The following is a 20796-nucleotide window of genomic DNA, read 5'->3' as shown; positions in this document are numbered from 1 at the left end:
GCAGCTGTCCTGCACTGCTTGGCTCTGGCTGCCCGCCACTGACCTGGACAGGGGCAGGGAGAGAAGGAGGGGTGTGTGTGTGGCGGGTGGAGCTACCCCAGGAATGCCCTGCTCTTGCACTGTAGTTTGCGGGGGAGCAACACTCCTGTGTCTCCTAACTCTGCCCATGGGCTCAGGGCTTCTGCTCCATGGGGAGCACTGGGACATGGGCCTCCAAAATTCAGCCCTGCTGCTCCCAGCTTCAGCCCCACAGGGGGTGCTGGAGATCGGGGCTTCAACCCCTCAGCTCCTGGCTTCAGCCCTGCCAACTGATTCAGCACACTCTTTTGTAGTCTAGACCAGTGGTTTTCAACGGGATCCACAAACTATTTCTGCAAAAAAATGTGCTGAATCAGTTGACGTCTGTGCCAACCTAGGCTTCTGGCATGAACAAAACAAAGTTAGCTACCGTGATTAATATGAGTTTTAACCATGTGTTGTGGAGGCAGTGTCTAAAGCCATTCATGATGATGATTGAATATAAATAGGGCTTGATTCTTCTATAACTGTTTCTTCAACTTCAAAGTGTATGTGTTTGTTTTTTTTAAGGCCATAACTTTTTTAATTGATATAAGGTTTTCTGAGTACCTTGGGTATGGATGTTAATGTGCATTTGTAAATAAACCAACTTGCCCTTTTCTTTAAAAGGAAACTTTAAAAATTCTGTTCATTTCATGACCATGCTGTGAGAACAAAGATTTTTTTACAAAGAATAGATTTTAAAAAATTGATCTTGGTTGATGGCTGATCTCCATTTTTTTTTTTTTTGAATGTTTGACTGTAATAGAAGAAAGGGGCGGGGGAGGAGAATCTGAGTGACCAGTGTGTGTATCTTTTACATCTTCTGTTGGGAAATGGCAAATGTTGCAAGAGTTTCTTTCAACATATCAATCTACCTGTTCTTCACCAATGTAAGTTTACAATTTTTGTATGAATATTAAACCATAACAAATTCTCTTTTCTAGGCAAAAAGGAACTATTGAAGTGCTGAGGTTATAATAATTGGACCCTTTGTCTAGCCACTGATATTCATATTGTATGCTGAATTTTTCTTAAATATTCAACATCATGTGGGGGGAGGAGGGAGTTTAAAACAAATTCTTTAAAGCACTGACTTCTGACCATCCAAGTATATAACAAATACCCTTGTCTACTGCACTTCTCCCTTCCCTCCCCCACACCCCCATGGTCCACTATTTTAAGTAATTTTCTTCTCTTGTTGATAAATGTAGGCCATACCAGCAGAGAAGCATATGTGGTCTTGAGAGCTCCAACAATAAGGAGCATGTACCTGTACATCTTTCTCCCACATATATACTGTTGCTGCCTTCTCCCTGGGTGTGATGAAATTCTGTCATTTATGTTCCCCCCCAGTCCCTTCAAAGGGATTCTGGGCATGGGAGAAGGAATGAAGATTCCTTACCCACTGTCAGCTTTTGGTACTTAGACTTCAAGAAATGAAGAACTTTCCCTCCTCTCTGTGTTCCCTGCTGCATGGATATTTTTGGAGGGGAATGGAGAGTGGAAATAGTGGGCCTCATACTTAGATATTTTTTTTTTTACTTTTAGAGACAGGGCAGCTTCATTCTGAGACTAGTTGTCCATACATAAATGTCCTGATTTGCAGTCCGCTGCAGAGCTGTATGTTGGTTCTAGGTCTTCAGCCTTACGAACTCTGTCTTGGGTTGGGACAACTTCTCTGTAACCTGAATTTTATCCTGTTCCCCCTCATACATTTTTTCTGATTCTAATTTTTTTCTAATTCTGATTTGTTAAAATATGTGAATGGATTCCTGTTTACACATCCACCTACTGTCAGAATTGGGGAAGGGGTATGGCATTTTCTTTATTTTTCTTTGTTGATCTGTCCCTGACAAATGTTGTGTGGGCTTAAACTATACTTTGGGGAGCTCTTCATTCCTGCTTAACAAGGAACTGAAAAATATATGTTCTAGAGGGCACTATGTCATTAGCTATTGGCCTCAGAATAAGGGTTGCTTGCCTGTGCCTCCAAAGGACCAAGCTTTGAGAGCTAGAGAAGTTTTGGCTTGACTTATACTACCCAAATTTAGGAGTTCATTTTTTTTAAAAAAAAAAAGCAGAATTACAGTTAAGTAGTTATTCTTTTCAGGCACTTTATAGTGTTAATCTTATATAGTGTTATAGCACCTTTCCTGTATATCATACTATTTTTTAAAAGGACCTTTGTTTCCTGCGTATTGTGGCTTCTCTCCATCTCTGTAGGTGATTGATGGTTGGACCTTTTTTAGGCCATACACAGTGACTAGGATTATATGATGGACATCAACTATGGTATTGGCATTTAGATTTGAACAGCAGTTCAGTGACCCTTGATGTAATATAGTTGACAGTTTTGGCTGAGTTTATCTGTAAACTGCTGTTCAGCATTATATGCCCCGAATTTTTATTTATGTATTAGAACATCCTGATACTGTAGTTTGTTGCCCAAAGGCTTGAGTCCTTTTATTGATTTCAAATCTTTTGGTTTGCAAAGACCAATTTCTGTTTGCAATAAAAAGCTCCTCCCCTGTATGGAAGTCAAAGTGCCTTTTCTATGCTCATGTGGTCTCATGCCCCCTCATCTCTGTTCCTTGTAATCTTTAGATCTGGATGTGACTAGATGCATCAGAGTAAGACAAACTCTGCAGTTCAACATAGACTTGAGTACACCAGCATCGTCGCTAATACTCCCTGCACTGTGAAACTTAATTCACCTGCCATGTGTCCTGCTACTGAACCAACCTCTACAAACTCCATCCCTGATATATTGGCAGACTTTGTAGGAAAGAGAGGCCCTTCTGCAGAGGAGAAACTATGCTAAGTCCTTCCCCTACTTCATCATGAATGTAATATTTCCAAATGGGGAAAAATAAAGCACCACTAACAATCAGGGCAGTTGGCTTCGTGCAGTGGTTCTTAAACTTGTGTACTGGTGACCCCTTTCACATAGCAAGCCTCTGAGTGCGACCCCCCCCTTATAAATTAAAACCACTTTTTTATATATTTAAAACCATTTATAAATGCTGGAGGCAAAGTGGGGTTTGGGGTAGAGGCTGATAGCTCACAACCCCCATATAATAACCTTGTGACCCCCCCCCGAGGGGTCCTGGCCCCCTAGTTTGAGAACCTCTGGCTTAGTGGCTCCAGTTTTTTACATCATCTTTACAGCCAGCTCTGGGACATAGCTCTTGTAGTTCAGTGGATGTTTGTCACTCAGCAAATTGTAGACCAAGTAGAAAATAAGTATTTTTAAAAATGATTGGTATAAAGTTCTTTCCTTTCCCATTCCATGTTATGATCTACTGCGCATCTCCATCTCACCACTGCATTTTTCTCTCTGCTGTAGACATCTGGCTCTCTTTTCCTTGTGGCACAATCTGTTTACATTTTGATATCCTGTCTTCCCCCTAGTTGCCAGACTTCTAAACCTGCTCTTTTTCATTTGATCTGAAATGCTGGATCAGTGCTTCTGCTCATCAGAATACCTTCTCTCTTGAGCTGGTCTTAACCAAACAGTGTCTTTGAAGAAAATGGAAGAAGTTTCAGGAATGATGTGGGCTTTTAGAAATGACTACTTCAGAAATACTAATAAATTGATTTCCCTCCCTCCCCCCCAACACTTCAGAGGCGAAGTGGTATAATCTCCGTTCTATAGCTGGCAAGCAGAGGCACAGAGAACAAAATCAAGTGTCCATGAACTTGGGGTGCCAACATTTTTGAATACTTAGCAATCTTAATTCAGATGTTTTCTAACTTTTCAGTGCTTGATATGAAATCGTAATGTTCATTTTAATGTGATTTTGTGTGTAATTTCCTATGCTGTTAAAAGAAACGAGGCGGAGAAAAACAAATTTCAGCATGTGGCATCCTATTGATACCCACATGGTTCATCAGCAGGGTTGGAACCTTTCGAACCACAATGTAGACTTCTTCCACTTACTGTATTATTTCTGTCAGTTACTCACATTAACTTCTCACTTAATGTTGGAGTTGTGTTTCTGAAAAATGTGACTTTATGCGAAACGATGTTAAGCGAGTCCAATTTCCCCATAAGAATTAATGTAAATGGGGGGGGGGGTTAGGTTTTAGGACACTTTTTTCGCCAGACAGACATTATATACATATACAGTATAAGTTTTAAACCATTTGAAACAAACAGTTTAATTCATTGCTGTGTACAATATTATTGTGAAGCTTGGTTGAGGTGGTAGAGTCAGAGGGTGAAAATATTTCCCGGGGAATACCTTGCTGCTAAATGATGAACTAATACTCGGCTGAGCCCTCAGGGTTAATACGCTGTTGTTGATGTAGCCTCATGCTCTACAAGGCAGCATAGACTGAGGCAAGACGGAGGAAACACAATAGATGCAGGGCATCTTCCCTGCAAAAACTGAATGTGTTAAGGAGCTCTGAAGGTAGTCCTTGCTTTGAAGAGTTGATAAACTGTCAGATTTATCAGTCTGTGGCGTACCTAGCATAATATTGAGGTGCCAAGAGTAAGAAGTAAAATTACTTGAAAGGACTGTTGGGGATACAGTTTCTTGTCTAATCTCCCTGAATATTCAGATTGATGTGGGATGTGCGTATGACCCAAAAATCCCTCTTTCCCAGTTTCAGGCTTTGCAGCTCAGTTTTTAGAGTAGGGATGGGAAACTACAGCCTGGGGGCTGCATCCGGCCCTTCAGATGTTTTAATCCTGCCTTCGAGCTCCTGCCAGGGCGTGGGATCCAGGGCTCTGGCACTCCAGCTCTGCATGGCTCCCAGAAGCAGCGGCATGTCCCCCCTCTGGCTCCTACGCACAGGGACAGCCAAGGGGCTCTGCACACTGCCTCTGACCCAAGCGCCACCTCCGCAGCTCCTATTGGCCATGAACAGGGGGCAGTGCCTGCGGATGGGGCCGCGCGCAGAGCTGCCTGGCCAAGCCTCTGCATAGGAGCTGGAATGGGGGACATGCCACTGCTTCTGGGAGCTCCTTGAGGTAAGCGCTGCCCGGGGCCTGCACTCCTAACCCCCCCATCCTCCGAACCCCTCATCCCCAGCCCTACCCCAGAGCCTGCACCCCCAGCCGGAGCCCTCCCTCCTCCTCTTCCCCTCTCACCTCAGCCCCCAATTTCATGAACATTTATGCCCTGCTATACAATTTCTGTACCCAGATCTGGCCCTTGGGCCAAAAAGTTTGTCCACCCCAGTTTCAGAGAATATATCAGGGTGGCCAAATTTACTGACCTTCTGAGCCACATTCGGCAATCTTCAGAAATTCGAGAGCCAGGGCACACCACCCGGAGTGGCGTTTCAGTCCTGTAGCGGGGTGGTGGGGCTAGGGGTTTCTGCCCTGCAAGGAGGGAGGGGGGGTCTCAGGGCTTCAGCCTTGCAGAACACGCCTGCTGGGGCTCAGGGCTTCAGCCCCACTCCTGTTGAAGCCTTGAGTCTCTGCACATGTGCTGTGCAGAAGCCCCGAGCTCTTTTCGTGCTCCCCCCCGACTGGTAGATGAAGAATGGCGGGGGGAGGGCTCCAAGAGCCACACTTTAATAGTAAAATAGCCACATGTGGCTTACGAGCCAGTTTGGCCACCCCCGGAATATTCACGTCTAACTCCAAACACCACCATGAACTGCTGCTGATTGTATGTATTGAGAAAAATCTAGTCATGCACAGGAAAGAAAAAAGCATGTTGCTGTTTTTCTTCCTTTTTATATGTGGAATTACATACTAGTCTCACATTCTGCAGTGTAGTTTTGGTAAGATAGAAATTCAAATTACAGAGCATCATTAAGTATGGTAACCTAGAGCTTTGTAATTTTGCTGTATCGTGCTCAAATGTTTTGTTTAAACTGATTTTTAGTATCAAGCAAGCCTTAATTCCATAGTAGCAAACTTGAAACGTTGAAGTTCATGGTTTTTTGTTAGTATATGTACTGTCAGAACAGGAAGCCCCTGTTGAGGAAAACAGATTCTAATACACTTATTTAGTCATGCATAGGACTCCGTGTCTGTCACAGAGGTCCGGAAGTCACAGATTCTGAGACTTCTGCGACCTCTGACTTCTGCAGTGGCCAGTGTGGCTGACTCCAGGGCCGCCCAAGCAACTGGCCCCAAAGCCTCGTACTCAGGCAGCCCTGGGGCCAGCCACACTGGCCGCCACTAGAGCGGGTCTGCAGCCGGCCACTTGGGTGGTCTCACAGCCAGATGCACTGGTCACTGCTCTGGCGGCCCTGGGCAGCTGGCCCCGGGGACTGCCTTAGCAGCTGCCAATGTAGCTGGCCCCGGGGCTCCCCCATCCTGGCAGCAGCTAGAGCTGCTGTGGGCCCCCCCATCCTGGAAGTGGTGCTCTTCCCTCCCCCCCCTCCCCCCAACATCGGGCCTCCGGCTCTCCCCGTAGCGTGCACACGCACAATTCAATCATGAGTATTTTTAGTAAAAGCTGTGGACCAGTCATGGGCAAAACACAACTTTTACTAAAAATACTCATGATTGAATCGTAGCCTTAGTCATGCATTATTGAGGTTAGAGTCACTACTGGTAAATTCACTGCTTTTGTATGCTGTCTTATTGAAGTAGGCAAAATAACACTGGTAGTGGCTTAGTTTCCAAAGGGTGCAGTAGTCACCATTAAGAAATCAGTGTAGTTTATAACTGTAGGTGACTGTCTTAATTATCGTGGTTGTTACAGGGGAAATAACCATTTTCTCTTGGTGCAGACTTATGTCTGTCTTCTTCCCTCCACCCCACCCCATAACCATATGCTTTTGCTCGCTTGCTTATATTCTTGGTGCTTGCCGTGATCTTGGTCTTGTCCCACCTCTCATCTGTTCTTATATTCCTGCTTCCAGCAGTGGCACCGTTATAGAGGTTGGAAAGCTTTGGAAGGAAGTAGGGTGGGGAGGTTGCATACAGCTGTGTTCTGTGTCACCTGAAACATCAGCTAAAGAGTAGGAGTTGATACTTCTCTCTGTGGTCTAGCCCTGTAGGGTCTGGCCAATAGCAGAAAGAATGAAATTGCACTAAGGGGAAGCTCAGAGGGGATTACAGCCTGGAGGAGGATGCTAAATTCATTCCCCTCTATTTTCATATACTGTATATTGGGAGAGGGTGGCACCAGGATGAATCAGGTGTGGGTTTTTTTTGTTGGGGGGGTGTCAAGGGATGGGGACATACACCTCGACCCCCAATAATTGTGTTCATATACACCTCTCTGAGCAGGAGCAACAGCAGCAGCTGGTAATTGGAGGCTTTCCTTAGCAGAAGAATAGCAACAGATGGAAAGTTCCAGTGGTAACAAGCAGGAGGGAAAGCCTTGTAGGCCACTCTCGGGCTTCTTGCTGATTGAGCTTCCCTAGCCCAGAGGAGGGGGATGGGAGAAGTTGGTGTAGAACTGAAGGAAGCAACTGCTGACTATATTTACAGGGCTTACATGCCACAGCTTTTATTTCTGCCCTGTTTTAATGAACAGCTTTTATTGACCCTTGGAGTTGGAAAACTTCAATCTGAAAATATTAAAGATTGAGGAAGGATTTCTGGAATAGAAGTGCTCAGGAAATCTCAATTACAGGTATTGCGCTATATAGATATATATATATAGCGCCTCCTATAATTGAATGGTTTCTGGCTGTTTGTAATCTGTACATAAAGGTATGACTCATGAACATTTTCTATTACTGTAGTATTCTAATTTTAAACATGGTAAATGTTGCTAAGCATGCTATTCTAATACTTTAAAATACATTTATTAATGGAAAACTGGACTACAATAAGGTGAAATCTCTGTATACTAGTGAAGAAAGCAAATTTATTGGGAAAAAATACAGGAAGTTACATGTATGAATTAAGTAATGAACTGACTGTTTTTAAAACTTTCAATGTTTTACGGAAAATATATTCGAAAATAAAGATTGAAGTACAAAGATTATCAGTATTTCAGGGTGTAAATATATAACCTGTTTTCAAGTGTACGAATTCAACATGTATCATTAAAATCACGGCTATGCAATGTCTTTTCTATTAAAATATTGCCTCATGTAACTATCACTTTATAACTGGTATCTAAAAAATCTGAAATGGATTAAGGCTGTAAAATTTGTTTGTGGTATCTAGTAGGAAAGCTGGACAGCATTCAGTACCCTGGGAATTGCCTAGAATAATGAGTAACTATCAGGCAAATAAGTGAAACTTGATATACTACATACTACACTTTTGACTTTTTTTTCTTCTCTTCCTTTTTCAGATCTTGAACCAGATGATTGTGCATCCATATACATCTTTAATGTAGACCAACCATCATCCTCTGTAAATCAGCCAATTTGTATCCCTCATCATGGATTGCAGTCACACTCCTCTCCTCTGTCTCCACCAACCAGACTGCAGGGTCATAAAAACTATGAAGGAACTTGCGAGGTACCAGAATCCAAATACAGTCCAGTAGGTGGACCCAAACCCTTTGAGTGCCCTAGTATTCAAATTACATCTATCTCTCCTAACTGTCATCAAGGGATTGAAGCTAGTGAGAATGAATTGTGCACAAATGGCCCAGAAAATGAATATATGGAAAGGCCTTCAAGGGACCACCTGTATCTTCCTCTTGAGCCATCATACAGGGAATCATCCCTTAGCCCAAGCCCTGCCAGCAGCATTTCCTCCAGGAGCTGGTTCTCAGATGCTTCCTCTTGCGAGTCCATCTCTCATGTTTATGATGATGTAGACTCAGAGCTGAATGAAGCTGCTGCTCGATTTACCCTTGGATCTCCTTTGGCATCTCCTGGTGGTTCTCCACGGAGTCCAGGGGATGAACCTTGGCAGCAGCCTTATGGATTTGGGCATGCCCTGTCTCCTAGACAGTCTCCTTGTCATTCTCCTAGAACTAGTATTACAGATGAAAATTGGCTAAACCCAAGACCAACATCAAGGCCCTCATCGAGACCTACATCCCCCTGTGGGAAGCGACGACACTCCAGTGCAGAAGTTTGTTATCCCGGCTCTCTCTCTCCTCACCATTCTCCAACTCCATCACCTGGCCACTCTCCCAGGGGAAGCATAACAGAAGACACATGGTTAAACACTTCTCTCCATAGTGTACAAGGTCTTAATCCTGGCCTTTCACCATTTCAGTGTTGTACAGAGACTGACATCCCTCTTAAAACAAGAAAGACCTCTGAGGATCAAACTGCTACTTTATCAGGAAAAATAGATTTCTGTTCTGAAGAACAGGGTAATTTATCACCATCCCTTGAAACTGCAGTAGATGATTGCTCTGGATCTCAGCATGTGTTGAAAAAGGATTTGCCTGGTGACCAATTTCTTTCTGTTCCTTCGCACTTTACTTGGAACAAACCAAAGCCTGGCCATACTCCTATATTTCGGTAAGTGGTATAAAAACTTAGGAGTTTTTCAAACTTTCCTGAATGTGTTACATATGTTTAATGTATTTATCTCAATGCATTATGAGCCTTTTCAAAGAGAATTATATTAGCAATATGAATATTATAATTAGAAAAATAAATGGAACCACCAGATCTGCTGCTTTGTTAAAATATTCCATCCACATTATAATGCAACAATTATTTCAGCTCATATACTTTGTTGAATGTGAGCAGACTGTTGTCCTTGCACAGAACCCCAATGAATCAAATGGAATTTCACAAGGACAAAGCAGTTCACAACATACAACTTCCTGTGAGATTTGGGCCTTAAATTATAAATTCTTCAAGGAAGAAATGTTCTATTCATAGTCCCAATGCGTAGTGCACTTGGGTGCAATAAATTAGTAGTAACCTAGTAGAGCAATAAAATACTAACTGTGGCTAAGCAAGAGAGAGAGGCATATAAAGTGTGAGTAGTTGTAGCCTTGTTGGTTCCAGCATATTGGAGACACAATGAGATAATACGAGATAATGGGTGAGATAATATCTTTGGACCATCTTCTGTTGGTGAGAGAGACAAGCTTTTGAATCACACAGAGCTCTTCTTCACACCAGAAGTTGGTCCAATCAAAGATACACTTCACCCACATTGTACGTCTAATAGACCTATAAAGGTTTACCGTTTATTTGTATAGAGCTGGGGTTTTTTAAATTGGGTTTTCACTTTTTATTCGTTTCTGTTTTGCTGCAATCCTATAGAGAAAGTGTATCTGGTTATTTTCCACAATGCTACTTTGAAATCTGTGCAAACTGAAGTAACTGGTGGTTGCTGTTGTTTGCAGTCTGTTTAGCTACAGAAGTGTATTGGTATCTCCTCAGTGCATCAGCACAGTTGCCATGTAGGGTCTCTCTTCCCCTTCTGCCCTTTTGTTTTTCTGCCGTTTTTGTTTTTCTGTGTATTTCTTGGTGTTCTATTTATAATATCCTCTCCTCTCCCTCTTCTTCACTCCCTACTCACTAGAAGGCTACATATTGCTCAGGGTGGAGAGGTGGTATCCGTTCGTGGCTTTGTGGGGCCACGAGATCTTATGATCTTGTGGCTGAGAAGAAATGCTTGGATAAGTGGGCTCCTGGCTGAACATGCATAGATATTTATGCAAGTCACTTGAGGCATCTTTCACAGAGCTGCTCACCACTTTAACTGCAGCTGTTGGTGAATATTTTGAAGTGGAGTGGGCACAGGTGAATCTAGAGTTGGGCAGCATTCTCTGGTCCTACTCAGCAGGCTAGTCTGATGCCCCTCCAAGAGGGTCAGCCCTCTCAAGGTATATAGGTACCTCTTTCCTGTGATCACATGTAAAATGGTCAGGGAGAGGGGCTAACACAAACATCCATAGATGTACAGCCATCAAGATCACCTCATCTCACAATCAGCTCTTCCAAGCTGCTCCGGTTAATCTCTCCACCATTCAATATATGTTCACCTGACACAATGACAGAAGCAGCAGTGCATGCAGATAATTCCCAGTGGCTATGGCCGCCTCTAGGAGGGCAGAGTTAAGGGTTGTGTGGGTGTGTACCTTAACTGTGTATTTCCCGGTTTTCGGACATTCCTTTTACTGCATTCAACATTCTGAAAGGACATGATACAACTGGGTAACCTTAACTCTTCATTAACAAAGGTTTTTGTCAGTAAACATATGGCCACGGTTATAAATGAAAAGCTGGTTATACTTCTTATTTCATATTTACCCACAATGGGTCTCCAGTTGTCTGGTGCTTTGAGGCAGAATCAGACTTGTCTGTTAGAAGGGCTTAGCCCTCTGTCACGAACAGCAAAACTAGCCAGTTTATTCTGTTTCCACAGCTGCATAGAAAGATTCCAGACCACCTCTGCAGAGCACTTATTTTCAGAATTTGTATGTTCATTATTAGTCTTTCTAAAGCTGGATACTTTTCAACTGGACACACAAACTTGAGAATTTATATGGCTTTAATTGAATTTCATTCTGAGTTAAAATGAGGCAAAATAAATAAAGGAAGCAAGAAGTGTAAAGTGCTCCTCATAAGTATCTCCAGATTTGCATTGAATGGGATTTACCTTTTTCTGCTCCCAATGAGAGAGAGTTTTCACTTTTCAGACAGCATGTTGTATGAACTAGCACTTCCATGGGTGAACCAACTTTTCTGTCGGAAGCAGCACTCTCCTTAGGATTTTCCTCAAAAGTGACCAGACATTTAAAAGTGGTTAATGCTTCTAGTGGGAACACAGTCTAGTTTTGTAGCAGGAATACCTTTTAATTCTATCCTGAATTTCTCATTCTGCTTTTGAAAGAGACTGCTCATTCAGTCTTGCATCCACTCTGAACTTCTGGGATCTTCCACCCTGAGCCTTTTAAGCAGACCAACCTGCCTGTGAAAAAGAAGGCTATGGAATAGTTACTTTTAATCTCGAGAGACTACAGTCTCTCAATAGACTTTTTTTTTTCTTAAAAAGACCAGTTGGAAAGAGGAAGGGGGTCATGTGGAGAACAAAAGTATTTGATCACATGATTTAAGACTGTACTGTAGTTTGCCAAGTGAAGCAAGGTCTAACACTGAACTCTGTAGCATCTGTTTCTGTCTGTAATGTGATAACTTTGGAACGGTGGAAAGCTGCATCCAATCAATTCCAAAAAATCAGGGAATGTCCTAGGAGGCATCATTAGGCACAGCTCACAAAGGAATTGGTAGGGTGGGGGTACATGTGTAAAGTGGTGGTGGTTTGGGAAGCAGGGACCTGTTTGGGTGTGGACTTGAGGAGGGGCAAGCGGAACCATGGATGGAATGGTGGAAATGCATAGCCCTTGCTACAAGGGGAAAAGGGGCTGTGGGTGAAAAGAGAGTGCTCAGAGCCTCTGCAGTGAGGGGGAGAATAGAGGACAGTGGTTTAGGGGGAAAGGGTAGAAGTTGTAAGAGGTCCCTGAACTGGAGGGGTATGAGAACGTAGCACATAGGAAGCTTGTGAGGGTGGCTGGGGGAATAAGTAATGCAAGGTGCCCCTGGCGTGTACAATGAGATCTGCCTCCAAAAGCTACAAAATATGTGACCCTGTGTGTGTGCGCGCGCATGCGTGCACACGGGGGTGTGGAATGAAGTATTTTTGAAAAATAAATATTTTAATTCCTCTGAGAAGTTTACCATGCAACCCTAAGGTTATTCTAACGTAGCTAATTCAATACAAAAAACCTAAGATGTAAAAAAGAAAAGTAAATCCATTACATAGAATTATTGACTTCGCAAATAAACCTTTAGAACTACATAAGAATGGCCATACTGGGTCAGCCCAATGGTCCATCTAGCCCAGTATCCACCAGAAACAGTTGAGCCTTTTTTTAAAATATGAAGAGTGTCGGGGAGAGGGACACACAATAGATTTATCATTTATGCAGTTTTTTCTGAATGGCTCTATTGCAGGAGTGGGCAAAACTACAGCCGATGGTCTGCTTTAATCCCCGGTGGTCCGGCCGGGGTGCTGGGTCGGGGACCGCACCACGTGGCTCGGCCCCGCTTCAGCTGGGACACAGGGTCGGGGGCCGTACCATGCGGCTTCCGGAAGCCGCAGCATGGCCCCACTCTGGCTCCTGTGTGCTCCAAAGGGAGCTGCAGGTGCGGTGCCTGCAGATGGGGCAGTGTTCAGAGCCGCCTGGCCGCATCCCTGAACCTCTCCCAGCCCTGATCACTCTCCAGACCCCTCAATTCCAGTCCAAAGCACCCTCCTGCACCCCAACCCCAATTTTGTGAGCATTCTTGGCCCACCATACAATTTCTATTTACTGATGTGGCACGAGGGCCACAAAGTTTGCCCACCCCTGCTCTAGTGCCTCAGTGGTTTGACACAGAAACTTGAAATCTGAAAGAGGAAGTGTCCTTACTGCAGATTTATCTTCCTGTGGTCTGGTGAAAATCTGTTTTATTTGGCCAAGTTAGAAAACATTCGCATACATATGCAGTTCTTTGTTTTAAGGTTTTGGCACTGTGCTTAAATAGATATGCAAACTACACCAAATGAAGACTTCCATCTATGATTTCATTTTTCAATTGGCTGTACATATATGTATGAAGAATAAAGTTGACTGGCGTTTTGCTTTTAAATGCATAGATGTGTCTGAAATAGGATTTATGAGGGTGGGTATGTATAAAGAATGCATGTGAAATAAAACTGAAGTTAGATGTAGCTAATAATATCAAATTAGGCACATGTAATTAATGAAGCAGAGGTTCACAGGAGTCCTTGCCCCATTGAGTGTCCTTACTGTTCTGTGAATTCTACTAGTGTCTTCTTACATGAGACCTGCAATTGCTGTAGTTAAGGACATAAATTAGTTGAATTTTTGAAGTTTTTTCCTAAATACTATTGGAGTCCCCTCATTCTACAATCTTTTAGTATATCCTTAAAATGTAAGGATTTTTAAGAGCTGGTCTACAGTGAGACCATATGTCAGTTTAGCTACGTCTCTTGGGCTGTGAAAAATCCACACCCCTGAGAGACGTAGGTATGCTGTCCTAACCCCCAGTGTAGACAGAAGTAGGTCAACAGAAGAATTCTTCTGTCGACCTAACTACTGCCTCTTGGGAACCCCTCCTGTTGGTGTAGGCAGTGTCTGCAGTGCAGCTGCACTTCTGTAACTGTTCAAGTGTAGACATATGCCAATAGAAAGTATTCTTGCATTACATGAGCTTTGAGTATTTATTTGTAGTATAGTAGGATGATAAAAAGCAGTTTTAACTTAAATCAGATTAAATGTGTTTATGCTAGCTCACATTAGAATTTGCTAGGTCAGTCACCCCCTTCCCAAAATAGTAGTGAAAGCTGCTTAAAAAATTGACCCTTTTTATGACCGAGATCCACCTGTTTGGAGTTGATGGGTAATCTAGTATGAAACGTAGCTTATACAAGCCATTACACGACTTTTTGCTTTGTCTGTCACATAACAGTCCTTTTTGAAATAGATATATTTCAATTTTCTCTCTGCTTTTAGTAATAGTAATCAAAACCAATGGCAGCTCTCTACAGATTTTTTTCCCTGATGCTGTGTTGGTAGGAAAAGGAAAGGTAAAATGTTTGGTAGATCAATATTGAAGTTCTCTTGAGCAGTGGGCAGACCTGATGATGACACTTCTATCCTCCATGCTCCTTCGGTAAGTATGAGTAACCCCTAAACCTTCCTGCCAGCATCACCACAAAAACTTCATCAGCAGACAATGCAGAACACAGTGACAATGGAGGGCATGGTGATGAAGCATATGATTTAAGATGGCATATGAGGGTAAGCTGCATTATATACATAATCAATGACCAGTTGCTACATCTGTGAGCAGATAAGGCTTTTCACTCAGGTTGACTACTCATCCTGGAGAAGGACAACTCCAGAACCAAATCCTGCACCAGTATCCGCTCCCATGCTTATAACATCTATTACACCATCAGGACAACAGCTGATTGTGCAAGAAAGCAGAAATGGCTCTGCACAAACATCTCTCTTAAATCCATTCATAGTGCAGGTTGTTCAGACAACTCATTTAACTCAGTTAATGTACCAGAGTCCTGTGGTGATGGGGACAGGCAGAGGATGCTGCTGACACTCCTTAGTCACTCTGCAGACAGGTGGCCTGAGAGTGGTGATTGTTTTCCACAGATCAAGGCAGATCTGGAGCTCATATCCTCCTGAGGTGACAGAGCAGGTCTTTTTATGCACAGCATTGCTTTCCCCAATTCAGGAAAAGGGACTAAAAATAATCCTGAACACAACCTGCCCCTTCCATATCTGTCAGGCTACTGCTCCTGATTGGTCATCCAACACAGCGGTCACAATAAAACAAAAATTCAGATGGACATTTGGGTAATGGAATGACCAAATATAGGAATGTAGAACAGCTCTTATTGCCAAAACACTGAAGATTTATAACAGACATTGCTGCCCTCAGTGAAACCAGACTCACTGATGAATCACACCTTTGAGGAGGTGGGATCAAGATACACCTACTATTGGATTGGCAAGGCCAAGGAGAAGCCAAGGCAGTTGGGGGTAAGGGTAGCCATCCTACCTGACATTGCCAGAAGCTTGACTTGGTCCCCAAGGGAGTCAATGACCAATTTATGGTGCTCCATGTAAACTTGTCCAGAGACCAGTATGCCACCATTATCAGTGCCTACACACTGACACTAACTCGTAATAAGAGGAGGTTGACAGGCGTTTTATGAAGATCTCAGCAGGGTTGTAAGAGGGGGGGCCGCACCAAGGTCTCCATAATGTGTGTGGCCCCAAATCCGATGATATAGCCTTTGTACCTGCAGCAGTTGGTGACCAGAAGGTGATATTCTTTCTCACAGACAGAGCACTTTGTAGTCTCCTCCTGAACTGTCAATCCCTATGTCTGAGGGAGCCATTGACTTATTCCTGCAGCATCTTGTCATGAAAGAGCTGTTCGTGGACCCCTCTTTAGACAGTGTTACTGAGGCCATCAAGCAGCTGTTCATGAGCAAGTCTCCAGGCCCCGATGGCATTGCACCTAGTATACAAATGTGAAGGTGTCCGCCTGATGAGGGAGCTCACCAGCCTTTTCAAAACTCTATTGGAGCAGGTACACAGGTGTATAAGGATGTTTTCATAGTCCATCCATAGAAAAAGAAGTGATGCATATTGTGACAACCATTGCAGAATCTCTTTGCTATCTATAACAAGGAAGATCCTTCTGTGACCTCGGCATGCTTGTATCTCAACTACTGGATTGGGTGTATCTAGAGTCACGGTATGGCTTTCATTCTGGTTGTGGCACCATAGACATGTATTTGTCTGTCTACAAAGATCAAGAGAAGTCTTGTGAACGGAACAAGGATCCCTGCCTGGTGCTTATTGACCTGATAGAGGCCTTTGGTGCAGTGAGTCACAAGAGCCTATGGAAACTCCTTCATAAATTTGGCTGCCCAGAGATGATTGTCATCTGGTAATTTCATGATGGCCAGGGTGATGGAGGAGTGTGGTGACTCATCAGTAGCCTTACCTGTACCAACATCATCTAATGATGCGTAATGTGTCTCGTGTCATCTTTGCCATTGTTTTTTCAGCCATTGTCTTGTTCACATTCCAGGACTTTGATGGAGGTGTACACGTTCAGTTTAGATTGGATGGGGGTGGCAGCTAGGCGTCTATTCAGTCTACATGGATTCAGGGCCCACACCAAGGTAACTGAACAGCTATTAAGAGAGCTCCTGTTTTCTGATGACTGTGCCCCTCATTGCACACACACATTCAGTTTATTGTGGACCTTTCTGCCGAAGCCTCAAAATTCTTCAGTTTTACAGTGTCTGAAAAAGATAGAGATAATGTACCAGTCAGCACCAGCATTGCAAGCCTCAGGATCCCACCTCTCTACTTGGTCAGGAAATTCTGCTGCCTGGGTAGCATACTTTCCAGCAACACCATGTTGGATAATGAGATCATTCAGTTCCCAGTAAAGGCCAGCTTGGCCTTTGGCAGGCTCACCCACAGACTCTGGAGGAAACGTGGAGTCCGCCTAAGAACCAAGATAAAGATCTATCATGCTGCTGTACTGACCTCACTCCTGTATCACCGTGAGACATGGACACTCTGCACATGTCACCTTACACAGCTAAAGAGCTTTCATAGTCATTGCCGGAAATCAGTCTGCAACATCAAGTGGCAAGACAGGATACCCAATCTTGAAGCCCTTAAGAAGTGCCAAATCTCTAGCAGTGAGAGCATGCTCATCAGGGCTCAACTTCAATGGATTGGACACATTGTCCACATGGAGGTTTCTGACATACTGAAAGCCATGCTGTTCAACCAGCTGAGCATGACCTGCTCTAAGGATCAACCTCACCTTAGATATAGATACTTTGAAAGCCAACTTAAAAACATGCATAGACCTTAGAATCTGGGAATTTGTTGCATTGAACAGACCCAGATTGAGAGGTTTTTGCCATGAGGCTGTGTCCACTTGTGAGGAGTGGCATGTGAGATCTTTGCAAAAAAAAAATAAAATAAAATAAAAAAAAATCATAAGGCCAGTGCCTCCAACTCTCCCCGCAACCGTATTTGCAAATCCAGGATTGGACTTGCTTCCCATGTGAGAAGCCATAAAAACAAATAAACCCAGAATTCAGGTCAACAGTAGCGGAACACACATCTGTCGACGCGATGGGAGAATCCAACATTGCAAACTGTTAGGAGTATGTTTATTGGATCTTATTTTTCTCTCCCCTTTTCAGTTAATTAGTATTCCTCCATTAAACTACCCAAATCATTGAATTTCTTGTTCGCTAAATCTCACTCTTCTACCAGATCATGGGGTGACTTTTCACGTGTATGTATTCCATAGTGTCAAATATGCTGGGAACATCTTCGGTGGTGCAAGTTCACTGGTAACCAAACATTCTTTTGGGAGGCTCTGCATATTCCAGTTTATGGGATACTGCACCACCTTGTGGTAAAAACCCTCTTCTAGGAGCCTCAGCTAGTGCGCTTTTGTTCTCTCCTTTATCTTTCCAGATGTACTGAGAGTGAGGCTGTATAGGGGGTGGAGCACCCTCCTCACCTCCATTCCTTCCAGTGCATGCCTGGATGGATGTGAACTCCTCCAATCTCTTTGAGGGTACTTGTTTGTTCCAAAACAGCTAGTTAGTGTTAGCTTATAGTAAGTTAGCAAGAAGTTAGTGTCTCCCCAGTTTGGGGGTATGGTAGAATCAGAAAAGCAAAAAAGTTGTGCTTCCTGCTTTGCTTTTTTCTCAATTTCAGATAACCACATGCGGTGCATGGTGTCTGAGAGAAGGCCAGGCATCTTCTGGGTGTTGGATCAGTCAGACCTTCACCCCCAGGGCCTGCGAGAATGGGGAGATTCATCTGCAACTCTTTCTGATTAAGGAAGCTCTGGGGGTTAGAGACACCGGATCTGTTCAGACTTCGGTTGCAAGGTCTAAAGAGTTTAGTCTCAATCCGGTGACCTCCATCTGTTCTGGTCAACTGAAGAGTTCTCAGAAGCCAGAGCCCCTATAAGGGTGGATTTGGTTACTGCATTTCCCTCAGTCAAGCCCCCAAGCTATTCATGTCTGAATCGAGACTGCATGGTCAGATCTCAGTGCCCTGGTTCTGGAAGAAAGGTCGGGGTCTAGCTCAGCTGCTCTTGTTGGTGCCATCTCTCTTGTCTCACAGTGATTCAGCTCGGATATAACTCCGGTGACTGCAGAACTAGGGTCTGTTCTGACTGCCTCTTCCACTTCCTGGAAGATTGACGTAAATGGTGCCTCTGAACTAGGGCCATCAGCACTTTCGGATTTGGATGCTGTGGCACCGAGGAAAGAGAAACATAGGAACAAGACCGTCAATGTTAGCAGTGCCGGTTCCTGCGCATCAGAGCTATCAAATCTCTCCAATTCTGATAGGGCCACTACGAGCCAGAAGCAGAGACCCATTGCATCTCCAGCTTCAATAACGAAAGATATGAGCCCATGTGTATCATTGGATCCGATGACATTCAGACCTTCAGATCCATTGTCACTTCCTGACCTGATCTATGTGTCCATTCCGCATGCCTCCTTGGTTCTGGAGTGCTCGATCACTGTGGTAGCCCATGTTCATCTCTCGGCTTTGTTGCATGCTTTGGATCCAGGTGTGAAGCGCATGGTGCCTAAAAGAAGGCATGTGTCCTCAGTTCCAGAGTTGTCGACTTCATCTCCTGTTAGGAAGGCGAGACCAGATTCTGTTGCTGGTTCTTCCTGGAAAAGCTTCCTGATTCCTCCTCCTAGAAACTTACAGGGTCTCCTCAGGATGCATTACTATCCACAGTACGCTTCTCTGGTCCCTTTTCCAGGAGGAGGCTAGAAGAAGAATATAGAGATCTGTAGCAAGGTTCAGACCACTCTTCATTCCACCCTCATTTGCATGTTCCTGACCCCCAGTTGTTGGAGTGACAGGCAGTCCTGGGGCCCATGGCCTTGTTGGAGGCCACCTCGGTCTCCTCGTTCATCTTCTGTGTGGATGGAGAGGTGATAGCCCAAAGATCCTCATATCTGATGTCTCCAGACATAGGCACTGACTTTTGTTTTTGCCAGTGTGTGCTTTGGAAGAGGGGACATGTGTGTTTGAGAGGGCCACTTTGCCAATTTTGGGGGAGGCTGTTTTTCAGCATACTTACACACTTCTTCCATAGTCTAGTAACTGTCTGTCATTGGTATTTAAATAATTGTTATAAACTACATAATTACATTACAATGATTTCAATATACTGTAATTTATAATCACCTACATGCTGTCTTCACTTAACGTCCTAGTTTAAAGACCTTATGTCTCACTGTAGCTTTCAGGATGAAACTGTCAGCAATCTTATTCACATCTAGTTCCCTGGTATTGTCTTGATGCACGTTAAGGACAACTACATTATTCAGTTGTGTCTGTTCCATTGATGACTGGAGATAATTTTTAAGTCTTCTCAAGCTGGAGAATGGTTCAGGATGATACAGGAACAGTGAAAAGGATTCTTATAAATTTGCAGCACTGTGGAAACATATTGCTTCCAGGGTACTGGAAATGACTCCAAGATCTTTCTTGATGAGTAACAGCTAATTTAGGTACCATCATTTTGTATATATAGTTGGGATTATATTTTGCCATGTGCATTACTTTGCATTTAACATGGAAACAAAATAGCAGATGAAATTCAATCATCCAGTTTTGTGAGATCCCTTTGTAACTTATTTGCAGTCTGTTTTGGACTTAACTATCTTGAGTAATTTTGTATAATCTGCAAACTTTGCCGCCTCCTTGTTTATCCCTTTTTGCAGATCATTTATGAATATGATGAACACAACTGGTCCCAGTACAACCCCCTTGGGGACACCACTATTTACTTCTCTCTGTTTTAAAATTGGACCATTTATTCCAACACTGTTTCCTATCTCTTAACTGGAGTGTGTGAGAATGCTTTCAAGATCATCTAACGATTCTTAATTTAATTTAATGGCAAGCCTTTTGTTATCTTAATCACCATGCCTCTGTTTATAAACAAACTCCCTGCCCCAAGGGCAGAAGTTGTTAGCAGCACAGAACTCATCACATTCAACACTCAAGCTCTGGCTCCTGGGTAGTGAGCACCCACAATTTTTTTTTCCTGTGGGTGCCTGAGCCCCGGAGCACCCTTGGAGTCGGTGCCTGTTTCCCCAGATCAGTTGACAGTACAGATAGTGACACCTGAGACTCAATTGGAGGGAGAATGAAGAGAGATTTTTCCTCTGTTTGAACAGGAGCATTTAGGTCAGGCTCAATTCTGTCACTGGACGAACATGTGGAGATGGCTTCAGCCTCCTCTCCTTCAGAGGACGCTATG

General features: G+C 43.6%; 1 protein-coding gene across 3 annotated transcripts in view; it reads left to right on the top strand.

Annotated features, from left to right (window-relative positions):
- The window catches only part of NFATC3 (nuclear factor of activated T cells 3), a 140068-nt gene that overhangs the window by 26383 nt on the left and 92889 nt on the right, over positions 1-20796 (top strand). For all 3 annotated transcript variants that reach the window (XM_073307568.2, XM_073307566.2, XM_073307567.2), the window contains exon 2: positions 8283-9414. In XM_073307568.2, the coding sequence (XP_073163669.1) occupies positions 8283-9414 (1132 nt within the window). The remainder of the gene's footprint in view (positions 1-8282; positions 9415-20796) is intronic.

The sequence above is a fragment of the Lepidochelys kempii genome, chromosome 12 (assembly GCF_965140285.1).
Source record: "Lepidochelys kempii isolate rLepKem1 chromosome 12, rLepKem1.hap1, whole genome shotgun sequence".
NCBI lineage: Eukaryota > Metazoa > Chordata > Testudines > Cheloniidae > Lepidochelys > Lepidochelys kempii.
The sequence above is the reverse complement of the archived record's forward strand: the minus strand, read 5'-3'. Positions and strand labels throughout refer to the sequence as shown.